This window comes from Sycon ciliatum, chromosome 3, assembly GCF_964019385.1.
Source record: "Sycon ciliatum chromosome 3, ocSycCili1.1, whole genome shotgun sequence".
NCBI classification, from domain to species: Eukaryota; Metazoa; Porifera; class Calcarea; order Leucosolenida; family Sycettidae; genus Sycon; species Sycon ciliatum.
Genome location: NC_088645.1, coordinates 36,880,125 through 36,895,325, shown reverse-complemented (window position 1 = coordinate 36,895,325; position 15,201 = coordinate 36,880,125). Strand labels below are relative to the sequence as shown.

The window sequence follows — 15,201 nt, the reverse complement described above, 5'->3', positions numbered from 1 at the left end:
ATGCTAATTCCCGTGCCAGAAAAGATTCGGCGGGCCTCATCCGCACGTGCCTCCTTTACAAGAATGACGGTCTTTGATGCATTGGGGTAGTATCCATACTCTGGGCCGATTTCACTAAGTGTGGACCAATAGTCGAATACATTGCTCACAGTACCAGCAGCCGAATCATCGTCCGCATACCAGATCTGTGTTGTGTTGGGACATTGAGTGGATAGAGAATTAATGAGAGGCATGATCGCTACCGCATAGATCGCCATTGCTAAAGGTTCCCCTTGGCATGTTCCCTCGCGTGAAAGAATCTCGCCACCACCTGTGCATGTGACAAACAGGCGGGAGGGACTTTTGTACATGTTTTTAAAGACTTGGCCTAGAGCAGGGCAAAGAATGGGGACGTTATGCAGTGCTGCCTCTCTGTTTAATGAGTTAAATGCATTGGACGCATCAACAAGCAATTTGGCGTCAGTGCTGTCAAGATTGAACAGACTATCCATGGCATGCACCGAGGCCTCGCAAGCAGAGGGCACGCCAACGCACAGCTGTCGTGGTGCAGTGGTGTCCCTAACGTCGCTTTCGATAATTTTCATGATCGCGCGACACATAATGCGCCTGAAAACCTCCCCAACGGCTATAGGTTTCACCCCTGGGGATTTGTCCAAAGGGACTAGCCGAGCCGCGGTAAGAGCCTCGGTGCACGAAGAGTCTATATCCTCAGTGCAAAGGGGGACGCGCGCGGAGGCAGCAAGCGCGGAGGACAAATTGTTAGACGCCGACCCATAACATGTCAGCATGCGGATCCACCCCTCAGCGTCTATGCCGGAGGGACCAACAGAGCCGCTCATTGATCTGCTGGTGGTTTTTATTAGTTGTGACGTTATTCGATCAAATAAAATCGGATTCGCTGGAACTGCCTCGTCAGGCTGCAGAATTTCCTTCGCAGCCAATTGGGGAACAGGGTGCTTCTCCAGAAGTACGTCTCGGACTGTCTTGTCCTCCGACACGCAGTCCTCCATCCTCAGTAGGGTCCAGCGGATAATGCCGGCATTATATTCGGCATTATAAGACTATCCGAGCATTACAGCATTATGGAGCATTAGGAAGGAACAAGACGAGCATTATGTGAGGTTTGAGCGGCATAACGAGTTTTATAGTGGATATTGTCGGGAAATCTCATGGTTTTTGGCAACAATCGGCTAAAGCCATGACCGCATGAGGTGCAACGCCATAATTATAATTGTACCGGCACATGACTTTGTGAGTGTAGACACCGTCACACGTAACACCTTTAGCGCTACATTTACCTGACTACATGCAGTGTGTCATTGCTACATAAAGTCTTTATGTAGCAATGTCAGTAAATGTACATGACATGCACATTAATTTTACTGACATTGCTACATATTGTGATGTTACATTGTAGCATGCCCAACGTTGCAATTGAGGCTGTTTATGCTTCGACGTGCACAAAATCCGTAACGATGATTTACGAGGATTTTTTTAGAAATCATGGAGAGCCATGGATGATGGAGGAGACTACGTAGATCTACGCGACGTGAATATCAAACAGAGGAAGAGGAGTTTCCTGTTAATAAAATGTGTTATGCCATAGGCTCTGGCCATAGCATGTCTAGCGATACTGAAGTAAACACTAATCCATTGATAACATTTGGACCTGCATGAAGGAGGGGCTATAAACGGATAGAGCTTACTCCAAAATTAATAACTGCCTTTGCCGAGTCCAGCTCAGCAGGCTCGAAAAGAACTAGAATTTCTCATGGATGCAGCACCAAGTCGATTTGAGTGCTCAGCAGCGCATGTTCTACTTTCCTGGTGAAGCACGTACAGTTCGTCGTGGACGATTGTAGTGCAAAGCCTATAGTCAAGTGCTATCAGAAAAGAAGAGTATTGTGGCCAACTATTTGTCTCCACGCAACCTCAGGAGAAGAAGACAGCGCAAGTAGAGGGTGTAGAGCGGCAAAATAACTTCTGACCACGTGTGTTCAGGATTTCCGCAAAAGGGAGGGATCTCGATCTGAGATCGCCTCTCAGGAACTTGCCTCACGTAAGCTGTTTCAGATGAAGACATTTTTCACAGAGTGGAAGCAGTGACAGCTTATCTGCAGGCAGGAATATCACTTCCCATGATAAGCTTCCAGCATCCAATTGGTCACCAGCAATAATGGTCTCACATCCCACTTCATGGATAAGCAAGGGAAAAGATTTGATACACCCACTGTTCCGGCAGCCACAGCCCTGCATCAAAGTTGCAATGGAGAGCAGCCAATGGAGACGCGATCATGTCTTACAGTGCTAAGAAGTGGTGGAGCACGTGAGAGATATTGCAGCAGCTTCAGAAGCAGATTGACTATATGCATCCTTTCCTGGAAGTTTGACAATGTGCAGCCTTTCTTCCATTTTTGTTCCAAACCAAGAGCATTATAGCCCTTGTTGGAGCATTATAATCAGCATTATCAGGTAGTTTTTGGAGCATTATGATTAGCATGATTATACGAACATTTTCGGAGCATTATCCGCTGGACCCTAATCCTCAGGACCTGACCCACTCCGCCTAACTGCAGCGCTACGACCCAACGCGAGTCAGATCAGAACTGCTGTGGATGGATGTTATTACTACAGGCGAGAGAGAGAGAGAAAGAGAGAGAGAGAGAGAGAGAGAGAGAGAGAAAGAGACTGAAATCTGAAATCCACATGGTCACTCACAGAACGCCCCCGAGATCGAGCAGGAGAGAGAGAGAGAGAGAGAGAGAGAGAGAGAGAGAGAGAGAGAAAGAGAGAGAGGGAGAGAGAGAGAGAGAGAGAGAGAGAGAGACTGAAATCTGAAATCCACATGGTCACTCACAGAACGCCCCCGAGATCAAGCAGGAGAGATTTTTGGTGAGTGAGTGAAAGAGTTCTCCAAACGAGCAGAACGAACCATCGTGGATACTGGATACAAGTACTGACTTCGTGTACTCCATGATCCAAGGAAACCTAGCTTCCTCCACTTGCTTCATCCACTTTAGGCCATGGTAAAAAATAGGGCTTTCAAATGCAAGATCATAACGTGAAGCAACTTGGAAGAATTAGTATGTATGCGAAGTGTATCGGGGGATGCATGCAGGGCGCGCGATAGTGCGGGTTCGAATCCCAGGTTATGCCTCTTAAAGGGGAAGTTAAGGCAAAAATCAAAATTTCACCAGTTGTAGTCTTCGGGGTGCTGAGTCGAATGGTCTTGGTCCGAGGAAGCTGAGACGCTCCCTTCCTACTTGAATCCCAATCGAACTCGCGCACTTCCACCGAAACTGGGTGACTGCGCCCTACTAGATGGGGATTTGTATGCAAAATGTCACTAAAAGCGCCATTTCGTTCTTATAAAAGCACGGATGACCGCGATTGGCCCATATGTTGTAGTCTTTTGGACGTTGAGTCGACTGGTTTTGGTCCGAAAAGGCTGCGATGCAGCGTTCCTCCTTTATTCCCAATCGAACATGGTTGAACAAGTGGTCACGTGCTCCTGCGTACACCAGTCAGCTGGTCACCGTGCCTGCAGGGTACAACTTACTAGCCTGTTTGACCTTTTTTGGGTGCAGTCCTGTCACTCGAGTTGAACTCGAGTTGAACCTTGGTGTGAAAGTTGTCGCCTGCTGGCGTGGTGACCAGGTGATTTGGGCACCCAGGAGCACGTGACCACTTGTTCAACCATGTTCGATTGGGAATAAAGGAGGAACGCTGCATCGCAGCCTTTTCGGACCAAAACCAGTCGACTCAGCGTCCAAAAGACTACAACATATGGGCCAATCGCGGTCATCCGTGCTTTTATAAGAACGAAACGGCGCTTTTAGTGACATTTTGCATACAAATCCCCATCTCGTAGGGCGCAGTCACCCAGTTTCGGTGGAAGTGCGCGAGTTCGATTGGGATTCAAGTAGGAAGGGAGCGTCTGAGCTTTCTCGGACCAAGACCATTCGACTCAGCACCCCGAAGACTACAACTGGTGAAATTTTAATTTTTGCCTTAACTTCCCCTTTAAAAAAAGGAATTTTTTAAAGAATTTATAACATCCCTTTGAATGATTGGAGCTGTCTGGGTTGCGGCCGTGCTGGTAGAATGGCCGCTGGTAGGCTGTTCCACAAGGGAATAATGCAGTCTGGGTAGGAACCCTGGACGCTGCTACGAATGCGCACGGGCAGCATCGACTTGAGCTGGAGCGGGTGGCAGTGGGCAGTCTCCGTGGCTAACCTAGTGGATCGACCACCCACTGGGCGGGGATTCGCTGGGGGTGGGAGGATGGGCTTCAGGGGGCTTGTTGTTGGAAGGTAGGACAGCTTGAACGTGAACGAAAGCGCAGCAACCAGTCGGCGGTGTTTCAGGCTGGGGAGCCAGGCGCCTGGGCCAATCACCTTCAGTGCCTTGTGCTGGATTTTGTCCAGTCTGGATGTACCTGACCCCATCCACACCAGGCAGCAGTATTCCATTGTTGGCCGCACGAAGCCTTTGTAGACTGCCGTGCGGCCGCTGGAGTCCAGCAGGGGCGCAACCTTTCTCAGGAAGTGTAGGCGTTGGGCAGCCTTTGAGGCCACGGCCCGGAGGTGTGCTGCGTAGGACAGTTGCGAGTCGAATGCTATGCCCAGAAGTTTAATTTCCTTCTCTTCAGGAACAGTCACTCCATTGAAGAGCACTGGTGGGAACGCTGGGGGAGGCTTGCGGTGGTCGATGATAAGGGCCTGAGATTTGGATGGCTCGAAGGTGACCTTCCACTTGGAACCCCAGTGGGAGACGGTCATCAAGGCAAAAAAGCATAGCGTAGGGCCCTGAGCTTCCAAGCTCTCTCGTTTGAATTCACCAATCGAACAGGCATATCTGCCTTCTTGCCGGGATGGCCAGAGCCAACCACGGCTCCTACTACTTGATGAATATGATAATGTGAAGCAAAAGAAAAAATGGTACTTTGTCAGCTATATTCGTTTATTCCTTACTCTTTTCCTTACTCTTTTCTTTCTATCTTTTTATTTTCTTTCCCTTGTCATGTAATCACTGTCACTCACATACACATACCGTCATAAAATATAAAACACAAGTTTTTCTCCTCTTTTTCTATTTCTTGTTTTTCATTAGCTTTAGCAGGTTCATTCACATTCTTCATCATTTGTGAGAACTAGACCTGGTCTAGTGAGAAGGCATTCTACTGCCTGTAATTCTGGTGAAGTAAAATAAAGTAACAACAACAACAACAACAATATATTCCGTACTAAAAATATGGAGAGGGCAGTATATGGATTCCATATCTTGGGACGATGTTTTCCGACGACGAATCGGGCTTCCTACGACTTCCCTTCCCCGATCCAGGACGTCCAACAAGGCTTTTCTACAGCTTTGATATCTAAGGAATCGATCTATGTAATTCGCAGGCACTCGGGTTTTGGTGGCAGCAAACCTTGTGATTTTGACGTTTTTTGAGTACTCGGATCCCGGACTACTGCCGAAAACCCAGCTGGGAAGCGAGAGTAGCAGGTCCACGACTTGCTGAAACATATACGGATTTCCCGTATGTGTCCTTGACGACATTGACGACATTATACCAAAAAGCGGCATTAATTTTATAGTACATGCGTACATGTTTTACCTAGTGTGGCGGCAGCCTAAACTGTAGCAGAAGTGCGTAAGTGGCCCTGATGTTATACGTTAGCGCTATCTAAAATAGTAGTACCATCGCACGCATTCCCAGCGCTGGGGCCACATATCCCAAAAGGGAACTTGCCACCATATCAGGGACGCGAGTATACTATGAAAAGCAGGCAAGAGGGTGGAAACGTGCCCGAAAACTCGCGCGGAAGTAGTAGCAACACGTACAGATCCACTACATGCACATTACCCCCCTAATAAGTAATGTAGTAGTCTTCGTAGTACATGGGATTCATCTGTCTCCCCTGTGAACAGATACGACCTCTGCCGTCTTGGGTGCCTAAACGTGTACTAGTAGCAAGCTAGCGTCGCTCCCTCCTAATCAAAATCACAACTTCTACTTTTTTCATACTGCGATTGAGCTCTTGCCTTTCGGTTAGGTTAACTCCGTGCTCCCAGTGGTTGCAGCTGATTTGCTGCTCTCGGTGAATCCGCACTATTGTTTCGTTTTTATCAACCAGCTGCTGCTGTGGCTGCTTGTGTGCTGGCGGCTGACCGTTGCAGTACTACCTGTCCTTCCCGGATGGTCGACATGGTAAGAGGGTGTGATTGCCATACGGGGGTGTTCTGCTAAACAAGAGAGACTCCTTAAGAGGCGATTCTTGTCGCCTCTAGGAAACATGATATTGCGCTCTGTCAAAACGACTATTGTCGGTCTTTTAAGTGTTGCAATTACTCCACATTAATGTTGACCGGAGCATTGCTGGAGATGGGAACTTTCGGGTGTCATTAGTAGTTTTGCTCATTGCGTGGAACTAGTGTGTGCTGCTCATTGCGTGGAACTAGTGTGTGCTGCTCATTGCGTGGAACTAGTGTGTGCTGCTCATTGCGTGGAACTAGTGTGTGCTGCTCATTGCGTGGAACTAGTGTGTGCTGCTCATTGCGTGGAACTAGTGTGTGCTGCTCATTGCGTGGAACTAGTGTGTGCTGCTCATTGCGTGGAACTAGTGTGTGCTGCTCATTGCGTGGAACTAGTGTGTGCTGCTCATTGCGTGGAACTAGTGTGTGCTGCTCATTGCGTGGAACTAGTGTGTGCTGCTCATTGCGTGGAACTAGTGTGTGCTGCTCATTGCGTGGAACTAGTGTGTGCTGCTCATTGCGTGGAACTAGTGTGTGCTGCTCATTGCGTGGAACTAGTGTGTGCTGCTCATTGCGTGGAACTAGTGTGTGCTGCTCATTGCGTGGAACTAGTGTGTGCTGCTCATTGCGTGGAACTAGTGTGTGCTGCTCATTGCGTGGAACTAGTGTGTGCTGCTCATTGCGTGGAACTAGTGTGTGCTGCTCATTGCGTGGAACTAGTGTGTGCTGTTCATTGCGTGGAACTAGTGTGTGCTGCTCATTGCGTGGAACTAGTGTGTGCTGCTCATTGCGTGGAACTAGTGTGTGCTGTTTAATTGACTAGTAATGACTACAAGTGTTTACACCTGAAATGAAAACTGGTGATCAGGGCTGGAAACTGTGACGTCAGGTCGTTGACAACTAACTTCGTGGCAACTGGGTACACAAAACCAGTGTGTCCTCACCCCCTCACGTGGGGTTTGGAAGTGAACTTTGCAAATTTCACAGAGTACTTGCACAGACTAGGGTAGATATAAACTGAAAACCGGCTTTCCTTTTTTTTGCAAGGGTCTGCTAGCTTAGTCCTCATTTCTGCAGGGCGAAGGAAAGTATTGACTCACATGAAAATAATATTACCATGTCAGTTTTGTGCCTAGTTGTTGCACTTTCTGACTGTATGTAGTATCTAGTTACAGTGGTGGAGAGTTACTCTTAACTCGTTTCCATATGTCCTTTTCCTTTCTACTTTTATTATTGGCTCAATACCCGAGTACCAAAATATTAATAAATATTAATGCGATCTGAACCCTCCACTTTCTGTTGAATTTCTGGGAGAATGAATATCCATTTCTATGCGCATGAGACAACAAAGAAGAACAACATTTGTAGGTAAGGTGCATGGAGGGGGACTAGGGCAGGGGAAACTGTACTAAAATCTGACCTCACCGCGAATACCGTAATGTCGCGTATAAAAGCAGGTGCTGACGGCCGTATAAGCCAGGGTTCAAACCACGCTTCTATTCAAGCTATGCTTCTACTCAAAACATGCTTCTAGGTCAACATCTTCAGTCTACACTGTGCAGTGCACATCGTCACGTGTGTAGTGTGCAAGTACAAGCACGTGTCGTTGCACAGAGCGGCTGCTATCCAAACCGTGCTTCTGTGTCACCTCGCGCTTCGAAAAACTGGCTTCTAGTTTTGTCAATATTACTAGCACCCGAATAAAATAATAATAAGCGGGTTTGCATACTTCACTTGTGGCATTCAGGACAATAAAGAAACAGAAAAAACAGGGCTACAAAGCCATGAGCATTCGTTAGATCATAACGCGGTTTTGTAGAGTGTTTCTAACCTTTCTCCTCCCAACTTTCCCATGTGGGAACATGATTTGAACAGTGCCTTGATAAAACAAATCACAGTTGGCGTCAGACTCGGCTAGAGGCCGAGTTTTCTGCATCCATAGGAACGCCACCACCCATCAATGATCTAGGCGCAGATGCAGCTCCTAAAGCGGTGGGAGGCGAGAAGATCAGCTCACCACCAAGTGGTCATAGACCGAAAATGCCTTGACAGTGAAGCCGCAATAAGAGAAATCTTTGGATAGGATATCGGATGTACAGCGCTATTGGAATGGGTGTGTCCACCCAAATTCCTTTCACTTTGAATTTGAATTCTTTATTTTAACGATGGCACCTTCGCCATCTTTGAATCTTTTTATTCTCACGATGGCCCGCGGCCAATAAGAGAAAATAGAAATACAGGCACGGGAATCGGATAAAAAGAAATCAAAGTTTAGCTGCTTGCTGAAAAAGTAGGGATGGTAAAAAAGAGTTGATCACGAATCTTCTACAAAACATTGTCAGGAAGGTAAATAGCATGAGAGGGAATGGAGAGAGGGCTGTAAGGCAGACTACAATGAGAATACCAGTATTGATGCATACACAACTTTCAGAATTTTTACACGGGATTCGGAAATGTTCTGGCCAGGGCAAAACATTTTTCTGAGTGCTGATGTATGTCTGTATGCTTTTTTTGCTTTTCAAATCTTTGTGTGTCTCAGGCAACGGCATTTAGATTGTCATGGATCCTTCTCGTCTCCGTCGTATTCTCTTCTGCAAAAATTATCGATATAGATGATATCTTGGATGTTCCACATGACTTGGGTAGGGACCTGATCTGTGCATAGTCTGCCATAGGGTGTGGAACATGTAAGAGAAAAAAATGTGCTCTCATTAGTGTTGATTAAAGTCTAGGCGTTGAGCAGTGAAATGTACTGGCCCACTGACTGAGGCAATTGTCCAACAATGATTATTATAGTGAAATCTGCCTAAGACGACCGCTTAAGGCACCTTCAAAACCTGGTCTCTGATATTTGGTGGTCTCATTCTCAATAATCATTTAACAGTGATCTTCTGGCACAGGTGGTCGCTCATCAGAGTGGTGCCTTAGCAGGTTTTACGGTATCAGTAATCGTGCCACCCTCTCTCCTGCCCATCCCCCTCCTTTCCTCCCCTGTCCCAATTCCTCCCCGCAACCCCTCCCTTGTTGTCTCCACTGCCCACTTCCTCCCTCCACCGCCCACTTCCCCTCTCTACCGCCCACTTCTTCTCTCCACCACCCACTTCCCCTCTCCACTGCCCACTTCCTCTCTACACCGCCCACTTCCCCTCTCCACCGCCCACTTCCTCTCTCCACCGTCCACTTCCTCTCTCCACCGCCCACTTCCGCTCTCCACCGCCCACTTCCTCTCTCCACCGTCCACTTCCTCTCTCCACCGTCCACTTCCTCTCTCACCTAGCTTGTGCCATATCGCTTGGCTCGTTCGGCGTAAACTCAGCTTGGCGCAGTATGTTTGTTAGGTAGCAGTACTGTGTGCGGTAACAAACTGGTTGCAAATGCGCTCATGCCTCTCGATCAGGCCGTGTGATTGCTTGCTTATCATGGTATATTTTATTTATTCATACTTTGAAGTATTTTTTACGAAAGTGCACATGCATATATGGAATGGAAAAGAACAACAACATCGTGTTTGCATTTGCATGTGTTCTCTCCTTTCTCCACTAGTGCGATGCCCCGGCACTCGGACTGTGTACAAACCACTAGCGGGAAGAGACACGTATGCGTCAGCACTCGAATCTTGCCGTCAAATCAAACTTCGGAATTACGAGATGGCTCGTGTTGCCGTCCCGGCGTCGCCATGCGTGACGGACCTGATCTTCCAACGCGGTATAGAACCCAATCACATCTGGAAGGAATCGGATCCCATTCAACCTAGGACCTTTGACGACAAGGTTCACGACCCCACGTTCGAGTTCCACATGCTCTGCGAATACCGTGAGTATCCACACGTCGGGTTGATCAGAGAATTGTTTGATTTTCCGGATACCGAAAATATTACGCGGCCGAAAATTCCCGGTTTCACAGTACGAGACTACTGGCATTGTGCGAAGTTAAAATCGACACAAACAAAAACAGAGAAAACTAACAACCACACACAAATCCACGAACATGCAAACACACAAACACACATGAAGAAAACGGTAACAATACACTCACGCACGCATGCAAAACACACCCAATGCACTAACAAGTTTAGTCTCCAACACTGGGAAGAGTTGACCAGTTGAGCCGAGTTAACGAAGCAGAAACTTTTCTTGCCATAATTGTTGTGTGTGTGTGTGTGTGTGTGTGTGTGTGTGTGTGTTTGCGTGTGTGTGTTTGCATGTGCAGGATTTGTGGAGATATCCTCGACTGTTGGTAAGTATGTAAACCGTCCTTCTCCGCTACATGTACGATCAAGAGTGTGCGGCACCGGAGTAGAAGTCACACCTCCTGTTTAGGTCCCAAACCATAGGCATCCACATTATACCATATTTGGTGCATTAAATCGCACCCGTAACAGGGGCGTCGGAAGGTATTTTAGTGTGGTAGGGTCAACCATCTGAACTGCAGTTTACTGTTGGGGGAGGGATCGCTGAGCCAAATATTTTGGAAATTTAGATCCCTGATCAGTGTATTTTTATTGGATCACGGGGTACCTGGGGCAAAAAGTGGTACGGCCAATACCGTAGTGACCGTACCCTGCGTAATTTGAATCGATACCTACTTCAATGACACTCAGATTGAAGGACTTTACTATACTTGGCCTCGTTCATTTTCCCGCCGGAGTAAAAAGCGCACCCGATTTTTGATGGTGAATTTTGTGTGTTCAAAGTTCCACGGGCGTTAAACACCCCAACAAACGGTGCACTGAAAGTAGTTCTGAGACAATCGAAGGACTTCACAAGCCTCTGTTACATGACGCACAATGACAGCCAAAGCACGTCCGAAAAACACTAGTACACCCTTTTTCATCAGTGTTGGAATGAACATGCTTGACTTGTTAAGAGTTTTGTCTACAAGAGTTTGCCAGTGTCCATGAACGGTTTGATTTCAAGAGGTGGCCTGGTCACTGGACTGACGGTGGCAGAAGAAACTGGTTCAGTTTAAAGCTCTCATCCTTGCACGTGCGCGTCTGACGTCGCATTCGAAAATAAATTTGTGCCCCCTTTTCAGTCCTGTAAAGGCAGACATTTAGTCAGTCAATAATTCCGTCCAACTCCAAAGAAAGACACACACAGACACAAACCAACACAAATACAAGGTTAACGATACGCTCACCGTCACTTACTGAGTCCGGGACTCATGCGAAACACACTGACAAGTTTAGTTTCGTACACTTGGAAGAGTCGACCAGTTGAGCAGAGTTAACGAAGCTTCAGCCTTTTGCCATGCTTGTTGTGTGTGTTTGCATATGCAGGATTTCCAGGGACATCCGACAACACTGGTAAGTACCGCATTGTCTTGTATTAAAGCCTGTCTCATATAGAAGCCCGTTTCGAATAGAAACCTGATTTTCAAGATACACCGTCCGCACGTGAGCCTAGTTTTAGTGTTGGCATGCATAGAAAAACCTGCCTCATGTAGAAGCCTTCAAAAATTCCTCCAAAAAGTCATATACGCCACAGTTTTCATACAATCATTATGTTACAGTACCTAAGCCGTCCTTTCCCACTATGATCAAGCAGGTCTAAGGCCAAGTAAAAAAAAAAGCTAGATGATCGTCCCCGTCCGCCCCAGTTTTTGTCAGCGCCCCAAGAAATATTTTATTTTTTAAATCGTGAGTTTTTGCCGAAATCGTTGGTTTTTTACCGATCGCGGATGCAGGAAACATGTGCACGCTTTGTTTAATACTTTCTTTACTATATGGACCACATACTACTAGTATATCACAACGTCAGTATCGATCTGCTGAAGAAAGAAAAAGAAAAAAAGAAAAAAAAAGAAAAAAAGAGAAAAAAAACCTTGATGTTGTTGTGTACACTGTGTGCATGAGAGGGTAAAAAGTAAAAAAATAAAAATAAAATCCTCCCGCCCTCCCCGATTTTTCCAAAAAAAAGGACGATCATCTAGTAATTTTTTTTACTCGGCCTAAGCCAGAGTTAGCTACTGTCATCTGCTTTCTGTGAGCCAAATGCTTGGCATGCTGCCTTCCTTGCATCATGCAGCCGCATCCACATACGGTGGAAAAGCAGACACCATGATGTCTGTGTGTTTAGCAATCTTAGTATTTTCTTCCTTGACAAATTGCACCCTATTGTACACGTATTGTACACGTATATTTATTCCCAGAGATCCCCTTGATTTAGGCTTCGGCCTTTGGGGAAACCCTCAAATAATAATAATAACTCTCCATCATCTTTCTGACTGTATATAGAATCTGGTTACAGTGAAGGAGAGTTACTCTCAACTCATATCCATATGTCCTCTTCCTTTCTACAATAACAATAATGTAGAAAGGAAAAGGAGTTCGTTGTACTAAGGGACACTGAAAACAAAGTTGAACTATTATAGAAAATCTAAGTTAGAGAAATAACACTAAGAACAACAGCAGTGAAATTTACAAGTGTGAATTTTAACAATGAAAGCGAGAGCAATAACGAATGTGTGTACTAACACTAAAAAGTGAACAAAGAAGAGAAAAAAAGAAGGAAGGACAAAGTGATAACAAATAACAGCAGTACATTACACCTAGAACATTAACGGCCAAGCTTGGCCGCACCAAACATGACACTTTACTTGAACAATTTCAACCCAATTATACTATCTTTCTGTACACACTAATTAGGCTTATACAGACGTTGACAGATGGCTTCCAAAACCTTTAACTGTAGTCCATGACCATGACGACCATGGCACAATACAGTGAATGAAGAGTCGGAATACGAATTGTAACAATCAGGACTAGCCAACAGATGATTGTACACTGAAGACTTGCTACCACGAAACCTACGCACAACACTAACATTCTCAACGGCACTCTCACAATCACTACAATCGTCGCTCTCCGACTCATTGCTCCCTTCACCGTCCGTCCCATCATCTGCTTCCTCTGCGCTCTCTCTGTTATCCCGCCTGACATGGTCCATTGAACGGGACTCGGCCGTCACCCTGCTCTCACGTCCCTCCTTACACCCTTGTCCGTTGAGTGCGTAATTTCTATTGTAGTTGGCTGTTGATCGTCTTTGTCTTTCAATAGTGGGCTTGTATGGTGGATTAGTTGTGGTTGCTGTAGACGACACACACACACACACACACACACACACACACACACACACACACACACACACACACACACACACACACACACACACACACACACACACACACACACACACACACACACACACACCTTGGTCCTTGGTAACACTGCCATCAAATGGTCACGTGTCCCCTGTGCAGGGGTCGACAGCACTGAGTTCAGCATTGGACCCAGAAACGCCGCTCTACTTCCTGGACAGGAAATTAGCACAGCTATGCAGGTCGAAACCACGGGATGACTTGCAGCAGCGACCGCGGCCGAGACAATGCGCTCTGCAGCAGGGCAGGGAAACCCGCTGTTTCCGGACCGAGTCTGCCGATGCCACAGCCGAGACCGACGCCACTTCAGCAGCCGAGTTGGAGAGACACTTATGCGAAGCTAGCCCGCCAGCACTCAAGAACCATCTCCCGCACGCATTACATAGTCGGCTGCCGGACTGCTCAGATATGGGCTTCCTCCTCTCGGCCAGGCACTTGTGGCGATTCTTGTATTTCTGGTGGGCGAAAGTACGCTGGCAAACATCGCAGAGCACAGAAGTGTCACGCTGAGCCGATCGCGGTACTGGTTGAGCGGAATACGCACTGCGCCATTTCCCACGCTCCTGGGCGAGGTCGTACCATTCCGTGTGGTCGATGTTCACTGCGGAGAGGTCAGCTCTGACAGAGTCTCGCCACCGTTTCCGAGGACCGCAAGCCGGCCTCGGCGGAAGGAGCGCACCAAACAGGAGCTGGCGCGGAGTTCTATCGCCGTCCATCCTAGCTAGATGGCCTAGCCACTCCAGACGGCGGCGAAGAACACGTGTGGTAATATCCACTGGATCTCGACGATTCCAGGCCTCCAGAATGGTCTTCCTGTTGATGTGGAAGTCCCAGGTGTCTCTTCTACCGAGGGCTAAGATTGCGGAAATGCAGCGAAGATGGAAGGCGGACAGCACCGCAAGCTCGCTTTTCAGTGGTACCCAACACTCCGCTCCGTAAAGGAGAAGAGAAGCCACACATGCATCATACACCATTCGCTTCGTTGCCAGTGAAAGATCGCCATCATCAAAGACAGATCGACGCAATGCTCCGAATGCCCTAGATGCTGACGCTATTCGGGACCGAGTGTCCACTGCGGTGCGGCCACCAGTATGGATGATGGAGCCTAGGTAGCGAAAGTCATGCACATTCTCGACAATTTCCCCGCCAACCACCAATGGACGACGATCCTCCGGAGAAATGCCGAAGCCGACCGCCATTACTTTGGTTTTTGATAGGTTGATGGTGAGGCCGAAGCGAGTTGCGACGTCCATGAACCGGCTGAGCGCAAGTGTGGCACCATGGTGAGTTGTAGCAATAAGTGCCGAATCGTCTGCGAATTGACAGTCACGATGGATGTTGATTGTGTCAGTCTTCTGGCGTTTGAAAAGGAGAGACGGTCCAGAGTTAGAGGAGACGGGAAGTCCAATCTCAGGTATGTCCGCAACCTCACGCTGCCACAGCTGGAATACTGCCCACATGAATATATTGAACAATACTGGGGCCATACAACAACCTTGTCGAAGGCCATTTTGCACCTCAATAGGCTCGGCCTCGATGCCCGGGATCGACAGGTTTGCAGACATAGAGGTATGAAATGAGCTGATAATGGTAACCAGCTTGTCAGGTATGCCCGCCTTCCGGAGAATTTCCCACATGCACTTACGGGTGACGGAATCATAGGCCTTCCGTAGATCAACAAAAACCATGAAACCAGAGCAGCAATGTTCATATAGTTTCTCAGATATTTGTCTCACCGCGAAGATCATGTCCGCACAAGATCTGCCTTTGCAGAATCCACACCGC

General features: G+C 47.4%; 1 protein-coding gene across 1 annotated transcript in view; it reads left to right on the top strand.

Moving 5' to 3' along the window:
• Positions 1-6,049: 6,049 nt before the first annotated feature.
• LOC135813038 (uncharacterized) overlaps positions 6,050-15,201 on the top strand; it is a 26,718-nt gene continuing 17,566 nt past the window's right edge. The window contains exons 1-5 of the mRNA XM_065326257.1: positions 6,050-6,214; positions 8,798-8,900; positions 9,802-10,071; positions 10,468-10,494; positions 11,537-11,563. Coding sequence (XP_065182329.1) covers positions 6,203-6,214; positions 8,798-8,900; positions 9,802-10,071; positions 10,468-10,494; positions 11,537-11,563 — 439 coding nt within the window. The 5' untranslated portion in view covers positions 6,050-6,202. The remainder of the gene's footprint in view (positions 6,215-8,797; positions 8,901-9,801; positions 10,072-10,467; positions 10,495-11,536; positions 11,564-15,201) is intronic.